We start from the raw sequence: 16,425 nt of genomic DNA, 5'->3' as shown, positions 1-16,425 counted from the left end.
AGTCAATGAGTACTTACCCTTCTGAGCACAAATTCAATGCAATATGTCAGTGCACTTCTATTTTTATTCCTAAATGACTTCTTTATAAGTCCTACATTGAACTATAATTACACTGTTTCCAATAAGCCACACTAACAAATGTGTCTCATTTTATCGTCATCAAAATGCTCAAATTTTGGTGCAGAGATAGAGAAGTGCAACTATATGGCACAGATTTATATTTACATGCTCAGGTTCATAATTTCCTCTTGTCCTCCATGTGTTTGATAGCTCAATATGGCTATCAAAATGCGTCGTAATTACATAGCCTTAAAATTCTGAAAATCCTGTTAAAATCTGTTTAATGCTGACACATTCTTCGGGGCCTGCAGCTCTGGGTCTGGAAACCATAAAAGAGGTAAAACTTGGGCCTCTGCGGGTTCCTGTATTATATCGTCATGTCTTCTTAAATGCCTGTATCTCCCAAGCCTCAGCAACAGCAAACCCTTGTCACACACAAAATGGATGAGTGGGTCAAAGAGGAAGTGGTGTACATACACCAGGGTGGGGCAAAAGTACGTTTACAGTTGTTTGTATGGAAAATACAACAATAACTAAGACACAATAATACAAGGATAAACTCTGCGTTTTGCATCCTCACAACTGTAAACCTACTTTTGCCGCACCCTGTATATAATGGAATACTACTCAGCCATAAAAAATGAAATATTGACATTTGTGACAACCTGGAGGGATCAGAAGGGTACTATGCTAAGTGAAATAAGCCAGGCGAAAAAAGACAAAAAAAAAAACCCACCCCAAACCCATGTGATTTCACTCACATGTAGAATATAAAACAAAAAATAAATAAATAAACAAACCAAGCAAAAACAAACTCATAGGTTCAGACAACAGACTGGTGGTTAGCTGAGGGGATGGGGTATGGAGGAGGGCAAAATGGGTCAAATATTTGGTGACAAATGGAAACTAGACTTTTGGTGGTGAGCACGATGTAGTATGTACAGATGGTGAAATATAATGCTGCACACCTGAAACTTATATAACATTATAAAGCAACAGTACCTGGATTTTTAAAAAAAATTCAAATTTTGATTCAGTAGGTTTGGGTTATGTTTGAGGGTTTTCAGTTTTGAACAAGCTCCCCAGTGATGCCTACGATGCTGGTCTAGGGACCACTCTTTGAGTAACAGGGCACCAGAGAACTAGCTCATTCAAATATTTGCAAACTTTTTTCCCTTCCCTATTTATGGGTATTTGTGGTTAACATTTGATGGGGTAGAGATTTGGTCTCTGATCTTTTCTCTAAATATGACAATGACACTACCCACATACCTTTTTAACAAATTAACTTATTTTATGTGCAAAGGAAAACCTAGGCACGTCCAAGTAAAGGCACGCATTTTTATATACTGAGCTAGCAATTTCAAGTTTCAGAGCAGCACGAAAACCACACAAACCATATGGATTCCTCGGGGTATGGGGACCACAGTGTGTGTGGCTGAGATGGATCTCTCCGACCCTCTTTCTGTAACACAGAGACAGACTTACTTCAATAGAAACAGCTGTCGGAGGCACAGGCGTGTACTGGGGAATGTAGGTCCCTTGCATAGGAGCGGCAGCAGTCATATACTAGAGGGAATCAAAGAAAAATGCAGGTGAACTTGGGATCGCAACCAAGGAGCAAAGTAGATGTCACATGAGATATCTGGCCCGTTGCCAGTGCATGATCCAAGTTAAACTTTATTTTGACCCAAAATAATGCAGTTCCTCTCAGCATGGAATTACCTCTTCTTACTGATTCAGTACTCATGGCAGCCCACCTCCAGCATCAGTACGAATTAATTCACCCCTTTTTGCTTACTTTATCTTTGTAAACAGTCTATATCAGGTCTCAAATATTTCACTTTCACATCTAAAACATAAACTCCGTGAGGGCAGGGATAATGTCCTTTTTTTCCCTCAATTTTTTTGCTGGCATCCATCGCACAGTAGGCTCTCAACAAATTATTTGTTGAATGAATGAATCATATTGTTAGTAATAATTTCTTGTCTAAATACAAATAATAGAGGAGTAATGCAAGAAATGTTTCTGTAGCCACGTTCAGAATTGGCGAGTGTCATCACTTTGCCATTTTCACATCACTATTTTATACATTGAAACACCAGTGTTGCAGACTGTTGGAACCTCCTTTGTTCCCCTCCCCATCCCACCCTCCTGTCACTGCCAAGATTTCCTTTCAGCTCCTTAAACTCTCCGAGTTTTCTTCAGTCAAATAAACAATGAAACATTCAGACCATTTTTTCACTAAGATTTAGCATTCAGTAATGTATTGGGGATAAAATGTATTTTTGCAGAAAAATTACATGCTCATCTTATAGAATGTATTACCCATGTTCCTATTTCTACTATAACCCTCCCCCCCCCCCATAAATTCAAAGTTCTGCTCTTTGAGAATGGAATTTTCTATAAAATCAACTATATTTCTGAGTTTCTAAACTTGATGAACATAACAAAACTTTAGAATCAGAATCATCTAATGAAGACAAAGTTTCTCAATTCATGAAGGTTAGAGAAATTATGCTTGTGTAAAATTCCAAGTCTGTGAATATCTATTCTTCTAAGTTTGCTGAGTTCAAAAATTAAGGCCATGCATAAATATGCAAAACCTAAATTATTGTTTTATGTGTCTTGGTACTTTCAGTATCCAAGAGGCATGATGATTCTGAATCAAGGGAAATTTCTGAATGGAGACTAGCTCATCGATTGTTGTTTAATATTTATGGAGAATTACAGCAGTAAAGCAATTCTGGAAGAGATGCATCTTCATTGGAAACTATGCACTGTCCTTCTGTATCTGTTTCCTAAAAACAGACACAGCCTTCATGAAACAACTCCACATCAAATCAAACGAACAGTTTTCTGTATTCTAGCTGCTACTAATAACAACTGAGTGCAATTCATATCTGTACTAAACAGCCTTGTAACTTGGACCAAGAGTGACTGTTTGAAAGGCCTGGTGATGTTACTAATTTAGCTTTATAGTTGCAAGTTACCAGAGCTTTTTGTCCCCTGTCCTCTGCGATCTCATAACATTCATTTCTCTTCTATTACAATTGTCCTGACTATTATCTCCTGAAGATATGGGTTAAGTTTTACTTGTCTCTGCATCTTCTAACACACCAAATGCCTGATTCTCAGGAAGTTATTGTCTGATGGCTGAATAAAAGGATATGAGTAGAAGCCTTCCACTTCCAATGACAAGTCTTGTACGCCTCTTAGCCATTGGTAATTCTGAGTTCATTATAGATATTAATTTCACCAACCCCATAATGTGTTTATATAATGTTTAAATAAATACTTTACCCCACTCATTGCTCTTAGGTAGATAATAAGTATTCAGGTATCTGATTGCTATCCATTTTAAAAACCAGTTCCTAACCCTGGAGTCACATTTCAGCAATTACTATTTCACATCTAGGTCCCTGTGGCAGGTGTTTGCATTACCAACAAAACTGCTTTCGAGAGTATGCTGGGGGGTAATCTTAGTCCCTTGACTACTTCAGACCGGTGGTTTGACTGTGTTATACAGGTTTTAAATATCCTTTGATTTAGGTTTTTCTACCATGTTTTTTTTATAGAATGCAAGCTCACGTGAGATAAAAGCTTTATGTGTTCCGATGCTTTTGAGCAATGCTGCCTAATATATTCTCTTCTTGGATATTGACATATAATAAAAAAATCTTGAGAAATCATATTTTACTGAAGCCTAGTTAAAGGTCAGCATTTCTAAAACATTTTTCGTAGCAACTAATAATTTTGCTTAGAACTAGTGCTCTATGCAGCAGTCCCCAACTTTTGTGGCATCAGGGACCGGTTTCCTGGATAAGGTGGAGGTTGGGAAGGGGGTGGATGGTTTGGGGATGATTCAAGTGCGTTATATTTAGGCTCACCTCCTGCTATGTGGCTGGATTCCTAAAAGGCCTGGCTGGCCCAGTACCAGTCCACGGCCTGGAGGGTGGGGGACCCATGCTTTAAAGAACATACATAGGAAAAATGTTTCTTTAATTGGATCTCAAAAATCCTAGTAGATTTGTAGTAAGTGGGGATATATTTTTACCAACTATGAAATTATCTAAACACAGAGTCGATACTGTTGTGGCTCAGACTCTTTGGTCATATTTTCCCAGAGTTGTAATTTACTAGTAAAAGAATAAACCATCATGGATTTGGTTATTTTCTATTCCAGAGTTAGTAATTCCACACTTTGCAACTGGCATAATGAGTGAGTATGCGTGCCCTTTGCGTAAGACGATGACATCACTGGCACCCATCTGCAGGCCAGGACTTTGGTCCGCTCTCAGCATCTCTAAGGAGGTGGTTCTGTGAACTAGCTTCAGGAACACAGCTCACAGGAGAAGCCGTCTCAGTTTTTAGACCTCTCATGCCGAACTAGTGTTCCTAGGCAGTGTTGTTAATGGAGAAAGCATGTTCTGTCATTCTTAGATAAGCTTCTTCAGAGGACTCTGAGTTACTCCACACCTCATCTGTGTTTTGTTCAATAAAACCGAATCAGTAAATCCTCATGCTTCCCATGCCATTCCGTGAAGTGTAAACACGACCTAAACTGAACTGCAATGGCGTAAATGCACACTTATCCTCTGTTTAGAGCAATGTCATGGGCTAGGCAGGATGGTTCACCCATTTTACACGTTGAGAAACTGAGACCTCCCTATACGGGGAATGGACTCCAGCTCTTCTGAGCTGTAATTCAGCACACGTGTCAGTCCCCTTCATTCCCTTTGAAAGTAAGCAAATAAAGTCTTAAGAGCTTCCTTTTGATCATTCCCATGTAATATAGATACTGTTTTTTTTAATTAATGGGCTTTAATAAGTGAAGTTCCGATTAAGAAATATAGGATAATATGCCTATGATGAACATTTTTATTGTAATTGAATTTCCATACATTTTTAAATTTTACTTTATACTCAGAATACCTGATTTTCTTCTCGGAGGGCTACCCCATGTGCCTAACTTATTTGATTACTTAACTTGCTTTTATGCTGCTATTCTGAAGAAAAGCAGTAGAGATTTTACAGTGCAAATGAGGTCTGCTCCGTTCAGTGTGTTGTGTGTATCTTTGAATGAAAAAAACTACTTTCAGGTTGCTTTTTTTTCTTTTGTCATGGAAAAAACTAATAGTCAGTGCTCAAGAAGGTGGCTTGAAAATTAGTAATAGGCGCTTCTTTCAAACAGGTCGATGCTATGGAGTTTCACACCCTGTGAGACCATTATCCCTGGATAAACTTTTGCAATAAAACTCTTCCTCAGTAGACATATATTTTCTAGGGTAAAGCTTCAGGAAGTGACAGCCTTGTAAAATTAGGAGCAAGTGCTTACAGGAAATGGTTGCAGCTACCTGTAAGATCAACTCTCAGCTTTAGGTAATTGGTGACAAATAACCCTGCATTTTCTTTGCAAGCACACAGCTTGATTTCCTTAAGAGACACACTACAGTCAGATTTAATAATCCAGGCTGCACAAAAAATTGCTTAGATCTGGATGCTTCAGAGGCTGCTTTCATTTTTTCCAGCCAGCAAATGACATAGGACTAAGAGAAGGACCAATAACATATAAAAAAAAAAGTGCCCCTTTGACTTGATAAATTCCCTTGGATTACTTAGGGAAACCGTAACAAGAGTGGATGTGCATCCTTGAAACTAATTTATTTTATAGGTATTTCTGAAAAGCTAGAATCTGCCATAATTCTTTCATAAGTAGAAATTATTTTGCTTTTTTTTTTTGACACGACTGGTGGGAACAACATCACAATGAGATGATATAGATAAAATGAGCAAGTCCATATAATATTTCCCTGTAGTATGCAGCACAAAGTTTGACCTGAATGAATACATTTTTTTTTGGTAAACAGTTTGATGATTTTTATGTATGCTGAAAGCACCAGCTTTCCCCCTGTGCGCGGGAGGCCTCGCTAGCCATTGTCAAACCCAAAGTAAATTCCGGACTTCAGCAATTGCTCCAAGAAGTCTAGACACCGCATCACCAAGATAGTTATACAAAGAGGGGGAAACGGTGAGACAGGAGAGAAATTGTATTTTTGCCTAAGTTAGGACAAACTGTTTCTGTTACTGGGGAATCATTCCTTATTTCCAAGGAAACAAAGAAAGAAAACTTAAATTTTTAGTTTTGGATTTAGGTTTTTTTTTTTCCTCCACCAAAACAAAACACATTAAAAAATGTCATATATTTCTTGTGAGGAAACATATTTTTATTATTCGTAAAGCAAAGGAGTGGCAAGAAATTTTCCACATTTCAATTTTTGGAATTTCCTAAAATAATTTATCAAGCTTACTCATTTGGTGTTACCATTACACTATTTACATTGTAAATTGGTACTTATAGTCCTTGCTATATATAAAATTCATAAATCTGCTTAGCAAATTTCAGCAAGGAAAGGTGTCCAGGCTCTATGAAACCCAGAAAGTCAATGGGAAGGATACAGGAAAGTTATGAAATGCACTTCAGAAAGGAAGTTGAGCAGAGAAAGCAGCAACTGTGGTAGATGATGCTAACAGTGTGCAGTGTGAATTACTTTTAAGATCACTGAGTACAAAGTTTCTTCTACTATAGGAAGCTTGAGAATATAGGGAACAACCTGAATTATTGGTCAGAGTCGAGTGAGGGGTTGAAGGAGAGAGGCATTATGGGAGGTAGAGGTCTGGAGTCTGGAGGGCATTTTTTTTTTGAATTTGTAACATTGTATAATCTCAGTTGGGGAGTAATACCTGCATTTGGGATGGCAAATTGTATCATTTTGTGTGCTTGCTTTACTAAGTAGTAACAGGTGCCTGGAGTCTAATTCTTAGAATGCTTTCTAAGTCTTTATGTCAATGAATGAGAGACTATCCACAGAGGAAGAGAGCTGGGGAGACTCTCTTGGAAAAGAGAGATGCCCATTAGGGCATATAAGGTGGGACTCCTACCCAGACCCACACAGCTCAGTTCCCCCTGCATCCTTTCTACTTCGGTTAGTGAAGTGATGGAAAGTGAGGTCGGGATCTCCATCCAGAATACTGACAGTGTATGCTTTTGTAACCTAAAGTAGACTATTCACTCTTTAAGATGTTAATAGAGAAATCACACAGTGGACAGTTGTGAGTAATGGAAATACCTGTCCCTGAAGAGTAGGTGGTAGTGAATATAGATAGCAGCATATACCTCACACACTAGGAGTAAAAACATCCCAAGAGAAAAGATGGCCAGTTAGTGGGCAAGATAGAAATGGGAACCCAGAATTCTTAGGAGTATATAGCCTATCGTATCCCATCCAGTTCCTCAGAATAGTACTGAACTAAACCCACAGAGAGATGTCTGTTCAATTATTAACCAAAGAATACAGATTGTTGCTGTGTTCTGGAGTGGGGCCACGATTGGTGGCATTCAGCAAGAGAGTAGCAAGAATGACTCTTGGAGGTTGTTCTAAGCTTGGAAAGTCATGAAATCTCATCCCCTGTTAGCAGTAGCCACAGGCTTGGAGGCTTTTAATTGTGCAGGGAAAGCAATTTGCATGAGTGTATTGGAGAAAAAAAGGAAAAACAAAGTCCATTAGGTTTGAGCATGTTCACAGATCACTGTGGTGGCAGTAAAAATAGAAGATAATACTATGGAAATATAGCTGGTTAAGCAACTATGTTTTAAAGCTTCAACTAGAAACAATTCTATATACACACTATGAATTCTCTCCTTCCCTCTCCTCAATTTTTTTTTTTTAGTAATAGGTAAAATTAAATCTAGGGAAAGGTGGAACAGAGGAGAGGTCCAGTGAACCACAAAGACAACTTAAAATGTGAAGATAACTCACATAAAAACTGAACACTAATTGTAATCAGAGTTCAGAATGAAGGCAACTATGAAAGCATGTTTACAATGGAGTAGTGGAAATGAAAGACTCATTGAATTTAATATAAAATGGGAAGTAGAAAGTAGGAAAGATAATAATAGGATATTATGAATGACTTTATAAACTTGACAACTTATATTAAATAGACAAATTTGTTGAATAGCACAATTTAACAAAACTGACAAGAAAAATGAAAAAAACCTGACTAATTCTTTCTACTAAAGAAATTGCATTCATAATCTGAAACCTTCCCACAATAAAATTTTCAGCTTCAATTGTTTTTTACTGGTGAGTTTTCCAAACATTTAAGAAGCAAATAATACCAGTCATATAAATTCCTCCAGGAGATAATACAAAAGGGACCCTTCACAACTCATTTTAGGAAACTAACATACTCTTTACACCAAAAATCTATAGGGCATTACAAGAAGGAAAAACTATAGCTTGGTATCTCTCAAAAGCATATATACAAACTTCCTAAATTTATTTCAGGATTAAAAAGTAGGTTTAACATTTAAAAATAAGTCCACATAATTCATCACATTGACAGAACAAAAGAGAGAATTATACGATCATTTGAAAAGATTCAGAAATATCCTTGATAAAATCTAACACTTGGATATGAGAAAGTGTCTTGGTACACGAGGAATAGATGGAAACTAGGGATAGAGGGCTACATCCCCAAAACATGCAGCTAGCATTCCAGTTAATGGTGACACACTGAACACTCTCTACTTGAATTTTGGGATGAGATAAAGATGTCCAGTTTCACCTCTTCTAGTTTTGATTTGGAGGTTCTAGACAATACAATAAGACAAGAAAAAAAGAAAGGCAAAAAGATGAAGAAACTCATTATTCACAGATGACTCTACTAATATATATTCTAAAAAATATATTAAAAATATAATTGTTAAAAAAATTAGCATGGTTGCTGAATATAAGTTAATTAAATGTATTTGTAATTACCAGCAACAACTATAAATAAAATTTAAAATACTGTATGGATAGCATCAAAATATCAAATACTTAGAAATAACTTTGAGAAAATCCATAAAATTTTTTATACTGAAGATTAAAAGGCATTAATGAGAGAAATTAAATAAAACTTAACTAAATTGAGAGATATGTTGCATTCATGCATCATTAGACTCCAAATTGTAATAATGTTAATTCTTTGAAAAAGAAACTGTACATTCATTCAATTCAAATTGATATCCAAGAAGACTTCTTGGTAGAAATCAATGAACTCACTCTATAATGTATATGGAAATGCAAAGGACCTAGAACCTACAAGACAATTTTGGGAAAAATAAAACAAACTTGGAGGATGCATGCACTACTAGATATTAAGGTGTACTAAAAAGTCATGGTAATTAAGATAGAGATATTGTTGCAAGAAGAGAGAAATAGACTAATGGAATAAAATAGAGAAACTAGAAACAAATACATGTACAGACAAATGATTTACGAGTGTTACTGTAATTCAACATGGGAAAGAGTGATCTTTTTCAATAAATGATGACTGTCTTTATAGGAAAGAAATAATTCCTGAATCTAACCTTATAAAGTATGGTGATAGATCACAGATATAAGTTTAAAAGGTATAATTTTGAAGAAAATAGGAGAAAAGCTTCAAAATATTGGGAATAGAAAAGATTTATTAAAAAATAAAATTAGGAATCTAATTATCAAAAGACTGAGGGAAGATATTGATTATATATATATATATATATATGACAAACAAAGGTTATATATGAAATATATTTTTAAATCCAAAAATCAGGGCAAAACCACAATTTTTAAAAGTAATTTTGAGTAATCTAATATTACATGCAATAATGTCAAAAAATCTCTAGGAAGGTAAATGAAGAAACAAATCCCAAAAGTTTATATACTATGTGATTCCATAAATATAACATTTTTACATGACAAAAACATATAATGTAGAAAATGGAGTAGTGGATGTCCAGGACGGGGAATGAGGGCAGCAAGCGATAGGAACATGGGTATGGTTATGAATGGGCGGCAGAAGGGACTCTTGTGGTGCTGAGACTGGTCAGTGTTGACTGTGGTGGTGGATGAAAAAAATCCATACAGGTGAGAACAATGTATAAAACTGAAGAGACACATGTATAAGTGTCAGTAAGATGGGATATCTGAATGAGATTTGTGGATTGTATCAATGCCAACATCCAAAATTATTATATTGCAATTTTGCAAAATATTGAGGGAAATTGAGGCAATTATACAAGGGATCTCTCTATATTATTTCTTACAACTACATGAGAATCTACAATTGTTTCAATAAAAAGTGCAATAAAAAAAATAAAATATGTAAGTATATATAGTCACTCCGACACTTTTCAGAAGAGAATATCTACAATTCAAATGGCCAGTATACATAGGAATGCAACCTTTCCTCCCTGGTCATCAGGGTCATACGAATTATCCGCAGGATGGTATAACACTACACTCCTACCAGGATGGCAAATACGGAAAAGCCTGGCAGTACCATGTGTTGGAGCAGATGCAGACAGCACGCACTCTCGCACGCTGCTAGGAGTGTGAATTTGCACAGGCACTCAGTAAAACTGTACGGCAGTACCAAAGAAGCAACACATTTACAGAACCTATCACCAGGCAATCCCACCCCTAGGCAAGTAAATGGCAGAAATTCTTTCAAATATACACCAAGAGGGCCCTGGCTAGTGTGGCTCAGGGGACTGAGTGTCTGCCTGCAAACTGAAAGGTTTCTGGTTCAATTCCCAGACAGGACACATGCGTGGGTCAAGGGCCAGGTCCCCAGTTGGGGGTGTGAGAGAGGCAACCAATCAATGTATTTCTCACACATGATGTTTCTCTTTCTCTCTTTCTTCCTCCCTCCCCCTCACTCTAAAAAATAAATAAATAAAATCTTTAAAAAATATACATACCACGAGGTATGCAAAAAAAATATTTAGAGCAGCATTATTTATAATCATTCCAAACTGAAAATAACCTAAATGTCCATCAACAGTAGAATTAATAAATTCTGATATACTTATGTTGTGTAATAATATAAACAATAAAAACTTGCTCTACAAATACAGATGAATTTTATAGATATAATGTTGGAGTTTTTCAAATAGCTGACATAAAAATCTTCATAATGTATGATGCCATCTATTTAAAGCCTAAAAACAACACAAACAAATTCACGGTTTAGAGCTCAGGGTTACGGGTACTCGTGTGTGAGTGAGAAAAGACTGCGGCACGAGAGAGGTCTCTGCGGGACGGGGACTCCCCGGTCTCGATCTCGGTGGTGGATACGCGCATGTTTCCACTTTATAAAATTGATCGAGCTGTAAACTCATGAACTTGCACTCTTCTGTGCATATGTCATACTTCCGTAACAGTTTACAAAAATGAGAAAAAGACCAAGTGAGGAAAAGAAAACACTGACCTTAGATGAGAACAGCAACAGTTCATCTACGTAAACAGGATAGATTGAATGGATTCAGATGCAAGAAGGTTGGGAAATTTGTAAGGCACCTTAGTTCTCTTCTCATTGTTTCTATTTTGGGGGCAAGATACGAGGTGACAGTGAGACACGGTGGGTTTGGGAGAAAGTATGAAATGGTTGTCTGGGAGAGTGAGAGAGCGAATGGGCCAGCGTTTTGTAGTGTGATTTCCAGGCAGTGCCGAGAACCCACTGAAGTTGTGTGGTCACAAAAGCAACGTGAGACTCGTGAGCACGGATGAAACGTTTTACTTTGGCCATGTGCAGCTCTTCAAAGGAATGAGCATTTTGAGAATCGGATACAAGAGGATCAAAGTTTTACCAGAAGAGTGTGATGGAGGATGAGTGAGCCAAGGGAGGTGACATTAAAAAAAAAAAGTGATTATAACCCTCTACTGTGATCAGATCTAAGCTAGGCATGGCTATGAGCAAATGAAGGGGAACTGATACTGGCAAAGCAGTAGGTAATGCACAGATGGGCAGGCTCACTGGTGTCAAAGAATTAATGCCATAAGGGTCATTGAAGAAGTGTGTAGAAGGAAGGAGGTGGTAGTCAGAGAGCCGCATGTCTGAAATTGAACTAGTGTTTGAAATTCAGATTTAGAGTTGGTACAGTGGTTGCTAATGACACATTCTAGGGTCGAGGAAAGATTACCAGAAACTAAGAGGCCAAGGTACTCTGTTGTAAAATTCCAAAAATGGATATATGTTCTTAATTCACTTATTAACAATGTCAATAAAATTTTATTGAACCCTTACTATGCGTCGAGTATTCAGTAAGTGCATACTATAGTGTTAAAACAGGGATGGGGCCATAGGACCGGAGACAGCCCAGAAGAAATGAATTTTATTGCTACCCCACTGGATGTCCTGGAGGGTTCACTTCTCCTTTCTGATCTTACATATAGAAAGCTATTTAGTTTTTAGGTATTATTCACTATTGCTAATCTTAGATTCACCACAGTACCTCAAAACCAAGTAGATAATTAAATCTTTATAAATTGATCTTTTTGTATTATTACTACTTTCTGGTAGTCTTCCTATTTTTGCGTTTAACTCTCCTGCCTGTTTATACCTTCCTTGTTGTTTCTTAACATTTTTCTAGTTGTTTTTGCAAATTAGTATGGTTATTAGTGGTAAAAAAAAATTAAAAGTCTCTGTCGAGTGGTGACTTCTTTAAATGAGAGAGGCTGTTGGGGTCAAATAAACATTTATTTTAATCAGTGTCTAAATTTGAAAGTATCAAGAAGAAATCCCTTTAACAAATGACTGCTTTATTATCTGGAAGGTTCTTTCAGAAATTTATATGAAATCAGAGTCCAACAACTAATGTCCTCGGCCTCTTCAGGCTCATTTCACCTCTCTAGGAGACCTGGCTTGCTTCTTCATTTTGGAAATAAAAATAACTGCGGGATCTTGTCAAGAAGAAGAGTGAACTAAGAAGCCCCCAAGACAGGAAGCTCCCCCAAACAGGAAGCTTGGCTGCTTTCTCTTTAAGTCTGTGACTAAAGCGTTAAATAAGGCTAGGGAAGGGCGCTTCAGCCAAAGTGAAAGGGAAACCATCCAGGCTGCCACCCAAAGTAAATTCCGTTTCCACACAAAAAGTTTCCTCTCAACCATCTCGGGCCCACACACTGTGAATGTTAATTATCCCAGGAGACTAGAATAAACAATAAAAGAGAAAATGTTGAGGGTGTCCTTAAAATGTAGTTTGAAAGAGTTCAGTCTCTACAGGAATCATCAAACATATTCTTACTTAATGTGTTTGTTTTTTAGACCAGAGATTTTCAGGGATAAAATGGGACCTACACAGTAAATTAGAATATTTGTGTTTAGAGATCAACCCAAGATGGGTGGGGAACATGTGAAGGTGAGTCGTGAGGAAGAAGGGAGAAGAAAGATGAAGTAACATTCTAAACAAGGAGGAAAACATAGAAAACAACAACAAATTAGAAACTGCAAAAATAGGACATAAAGCTATTTGAGAATAATATTTCTAAGAACTGAACACATTTAGGGGGAAAATGTGAATGGTACTATTCTGCAGGAGCACACGTAAGTTTGGCAACACTAAAACATAATACAGCAGTTTCTTTCAGGAGACAGATGCCATTCTTGCCTCCAAGGATATGTAGGAAGAGTTCAAAGTAAAAAAAAAAAAAAATGTAAGGGCAAAAAGATAGAATAAAAAAGACTGGAAGGAATAGTCTGTCTAGTGCCAGAGTCCAGATTCCACTCCTTGCCACAATTGTAAAGCAGTTTGTTTGGTGATACCCTTGTCAAACAATGAAGAGACAAAGGATGTTATCTTGGGGTAAATTTCAACCCACTTACACTGAGTTCTTAGAATCATTGTGACCTGTATCGGCCTGCACCCAGTAAAGAGCACCCCCTTTGCCAATTCTTTTTTCAATGACCTTTTTGTCTTTACCGTATTTTAATCTTTTTCTTCCTAAATACAACACACATCCAAAAGCTGACTCTCATACTAAGTCCAAATGCCAAATTCTTTCATGAAGCCTTGCTTTGGTCCCTGATTTGGAAGTGATAGCTTTCTCCTATGACATTTCAACAGCCGTTAATCTGTACCTCTGTTGCAGGGAAACCATGGAAATTCTCACAGGAACCATGTCTGATTCATCATGGTTGGCACTTAAGGTGCATTTGTTGAATGAATGAATGAATGAGTGAGTGAATGAATAATGAAGCTCTCTGGATGAAAAGCTCAAGCTATACCTAGTTCATAGGAGCTATACAATTGTTCAGGGAAAAGCACAAAAATCCGGATCTTTTGTTTTGCCTTTGAAGGTTAATTTTGTGTGTCAACTCGACTGGGCTAGGGATGCTCAGAAAGCTGGTAAAACATTATTTCTGAGTGCATCTTTGAGGGCTTTCTCCTGAAGAAATTAGCATTTAAATTCATATACTGAGTAAAGAGAGGCCCCTTTTGAAATGTAAATGGGCATCATCCAATGCACTGAGGGCTTGAACAAAAACTAGAGGAAGAATGAATTCTCTCTCTCTCTTCTTGAACTGAAATGCCCATTTTCTCCTTTCCTCAGACATCAAAACTCCTAGTTCTCAGGTATTCAGACCAGTAGTCCCTGTATTCTCAGGCTTTGAACTGGGTACGACACCATTGGCTGCCCTGGTGGTCAGACATCAGACTTGAGCTGACTTATAGCACCAAGTTCTCCTGGTTCTTCACCTTGCAGACAGCAGATTGTGGAACCTCTCAGCTTCCATAAATGCATGAGCTAATGTCTACAATAAATCTGCTCTTGTATGCATATAAAGTATGTATGTATGTATGTATGTATGTATGTATCTAGAGAAACTGGCTCTGTTGCTGTGTAGAACCTTGACTAATACAATGTCTATACTATAAATAAATTATTGAACAAAATATGATTACAGAGTGTCTTCAAAGGCTTGATATTTATTTGGAATCACATTATGGTATAAAATAAAGCAAATAATCATTATTATTGAGGAAAGAGATGAGACTTTCCTAGTCTCATCAAAATTCTTTGATAGAAAATGCCTGACATTTGTGAGGACTACTGGTAGGAGCCTTCACGTATTGGGAACCTAGTTAGAAAGGTCATTGGTTCATTCCGGAATTCTAACTGCAAGAACCACTTCAGGCCTGGGTGACAGTATCTCGCCTGTATTAAGCAAGAATTTGGTAAACGAGCCCTGGCTGGTGTAGCTCAGTGGACTGAGCACGGGCCTGCAAACCAAAGGGTCACCAGTTCGATTCCCAGTCAGGGCACATGCCTGGGTTGCGGGCCAGGTTCCCAGTAGGGGTTGTGTGAGAAGCAACCACACATTGATGTTTCTCTCTCTCTCTTTCTCCTTCCCTTCCCCTCTCTCTAAAAGTAAATAAATAAAATCTTTAAAAAAAAGAATTTGGTAAATGAATGGAAAACATTTTTGCAAGGAGGACATCAGAAACTCAGGAAGAATAGGTTAAGAAAGCAGTTCTCTCTCTTTTTTTAATTGCAAAATTAGGGCTGGGGCAAAGGCAATAAGGTTAAAATTAAGAGGACATGAACTCTGAACCAAAAAATTAAAAAAAAATCCTACATCCTACATATATTTGAGAAGAAATTGGATCCAATTGCAAAACAATTTAAATTTAAAAAAATTAACTGTAACAGGAATAAACACAAGCAGGACAGCAAATGTAGAAGTAAATTTCCCATCACAGGAAATAGTTCTGTCATTGTTACAGGATGTGGGGTGCTTGTCAAGAAGTGTTCTGAAGGTGAGGCTGAATGCCAGAATCAATTAATTTGTGGGTTGGAGATCAGGAAACCAAAGGAGTTCACACCTGATATCCTTCATTTTCTCTGAGGAAAAGGTGGCAAGTTCACTGTTCAATAGTATTGCTGCAGTACTGTGACACTACAGTATTAATAAGGCAGGAGATAGATGCAAGAGGAGGCTGATGACAAAATGCCATATTATATGTGCAGGTTGGCAAGGAGATGAACAGGGTATAACAAAAAGAAGGGGAGAAGATAGCATCCTGGAGCTCTGTCATCATTAAGAGAGGAAGGAATTTGCACAGTTCTCGAAGAGGCAATGGTAATATAGCAGACTGATAACACTTTTTCTAGCTCCACCAGTCACAGGAATAAGTGAAGCCTCCATTCGAGAGGGTGGTTAAGGAAGGACATACAGTGGTACATCGTTAATTTGTTGGGAACTTGTGATGAGTGCTGAAAGCGACGTATACGGAACAATGAAGCATTTGCTCTTGCGGGACTGCATTGTGACTCATATGAGTTCTAGCAAGTGCAATGAGTCCTGAGCAAGTGCTGAGTCTGAAACAATTTTTTTGCTAATCAAAATGTATTGGGTAAAGGGTGTGATGAGCTCTGAAGCCAGTGAGTATTGAGGTATGTCTGAATTCTTAAGAAACCAGACCTTAGGTACAACACGAGGAAGAGAAAACTTTTTGTGCAGAGCATAAGAATTTAAGAAGTTTATTTTGGGAA

The 16,425-nt window shown here is 37.4% G+C and overlaps 1 protein-coding gene across 9 annotated transcripts in view; it reads right to left on the bottom strand.

Annotated features, from left to right (window-relative positions):
- RBMS3 (RNA binding motif single stranded interacting protein 3) overlaps window positions 1-16,425 on the bottom strand; it is a 1,231,630-nt gene that overhangs the window by 15,875 nt on the left and 1,199,330 nt on the right. For all 9 annotated transcript variants that reach the window (XM_053929473.1, XM_071222108.1, XM_053929475.2 and 6 more), the window contains one exon: window positions 1,549-1,629. In XM_053929473.1, the coding sequence (XP_053785448.1) occupies window positions 1,549-1,629 (81 nt within the window). The remainder of the gene's footprint in view (window positions 1-1,548; window positions 1,630-16,425) is intronic.

This window comes from Desmodus rotundus, chromosome 8 (genome assembly GCF_022682495.2).
Source record: "Desmodus rotundus isolate HL8 chromosome 8, HLdesRot8A.1, whole genome shotgun sequence".
NCBI classification, from domain to species: Eukaryota; Metazoa; Chordata; class Mammalia; order Chiroptera; family Phyllostomidae; genus Desmodus; species Desmodus rotundus.
Note: the sequence above shows the minus strand (reverse complement) of the source record. Positions and strands in the feature narration are given on the sequence as shown.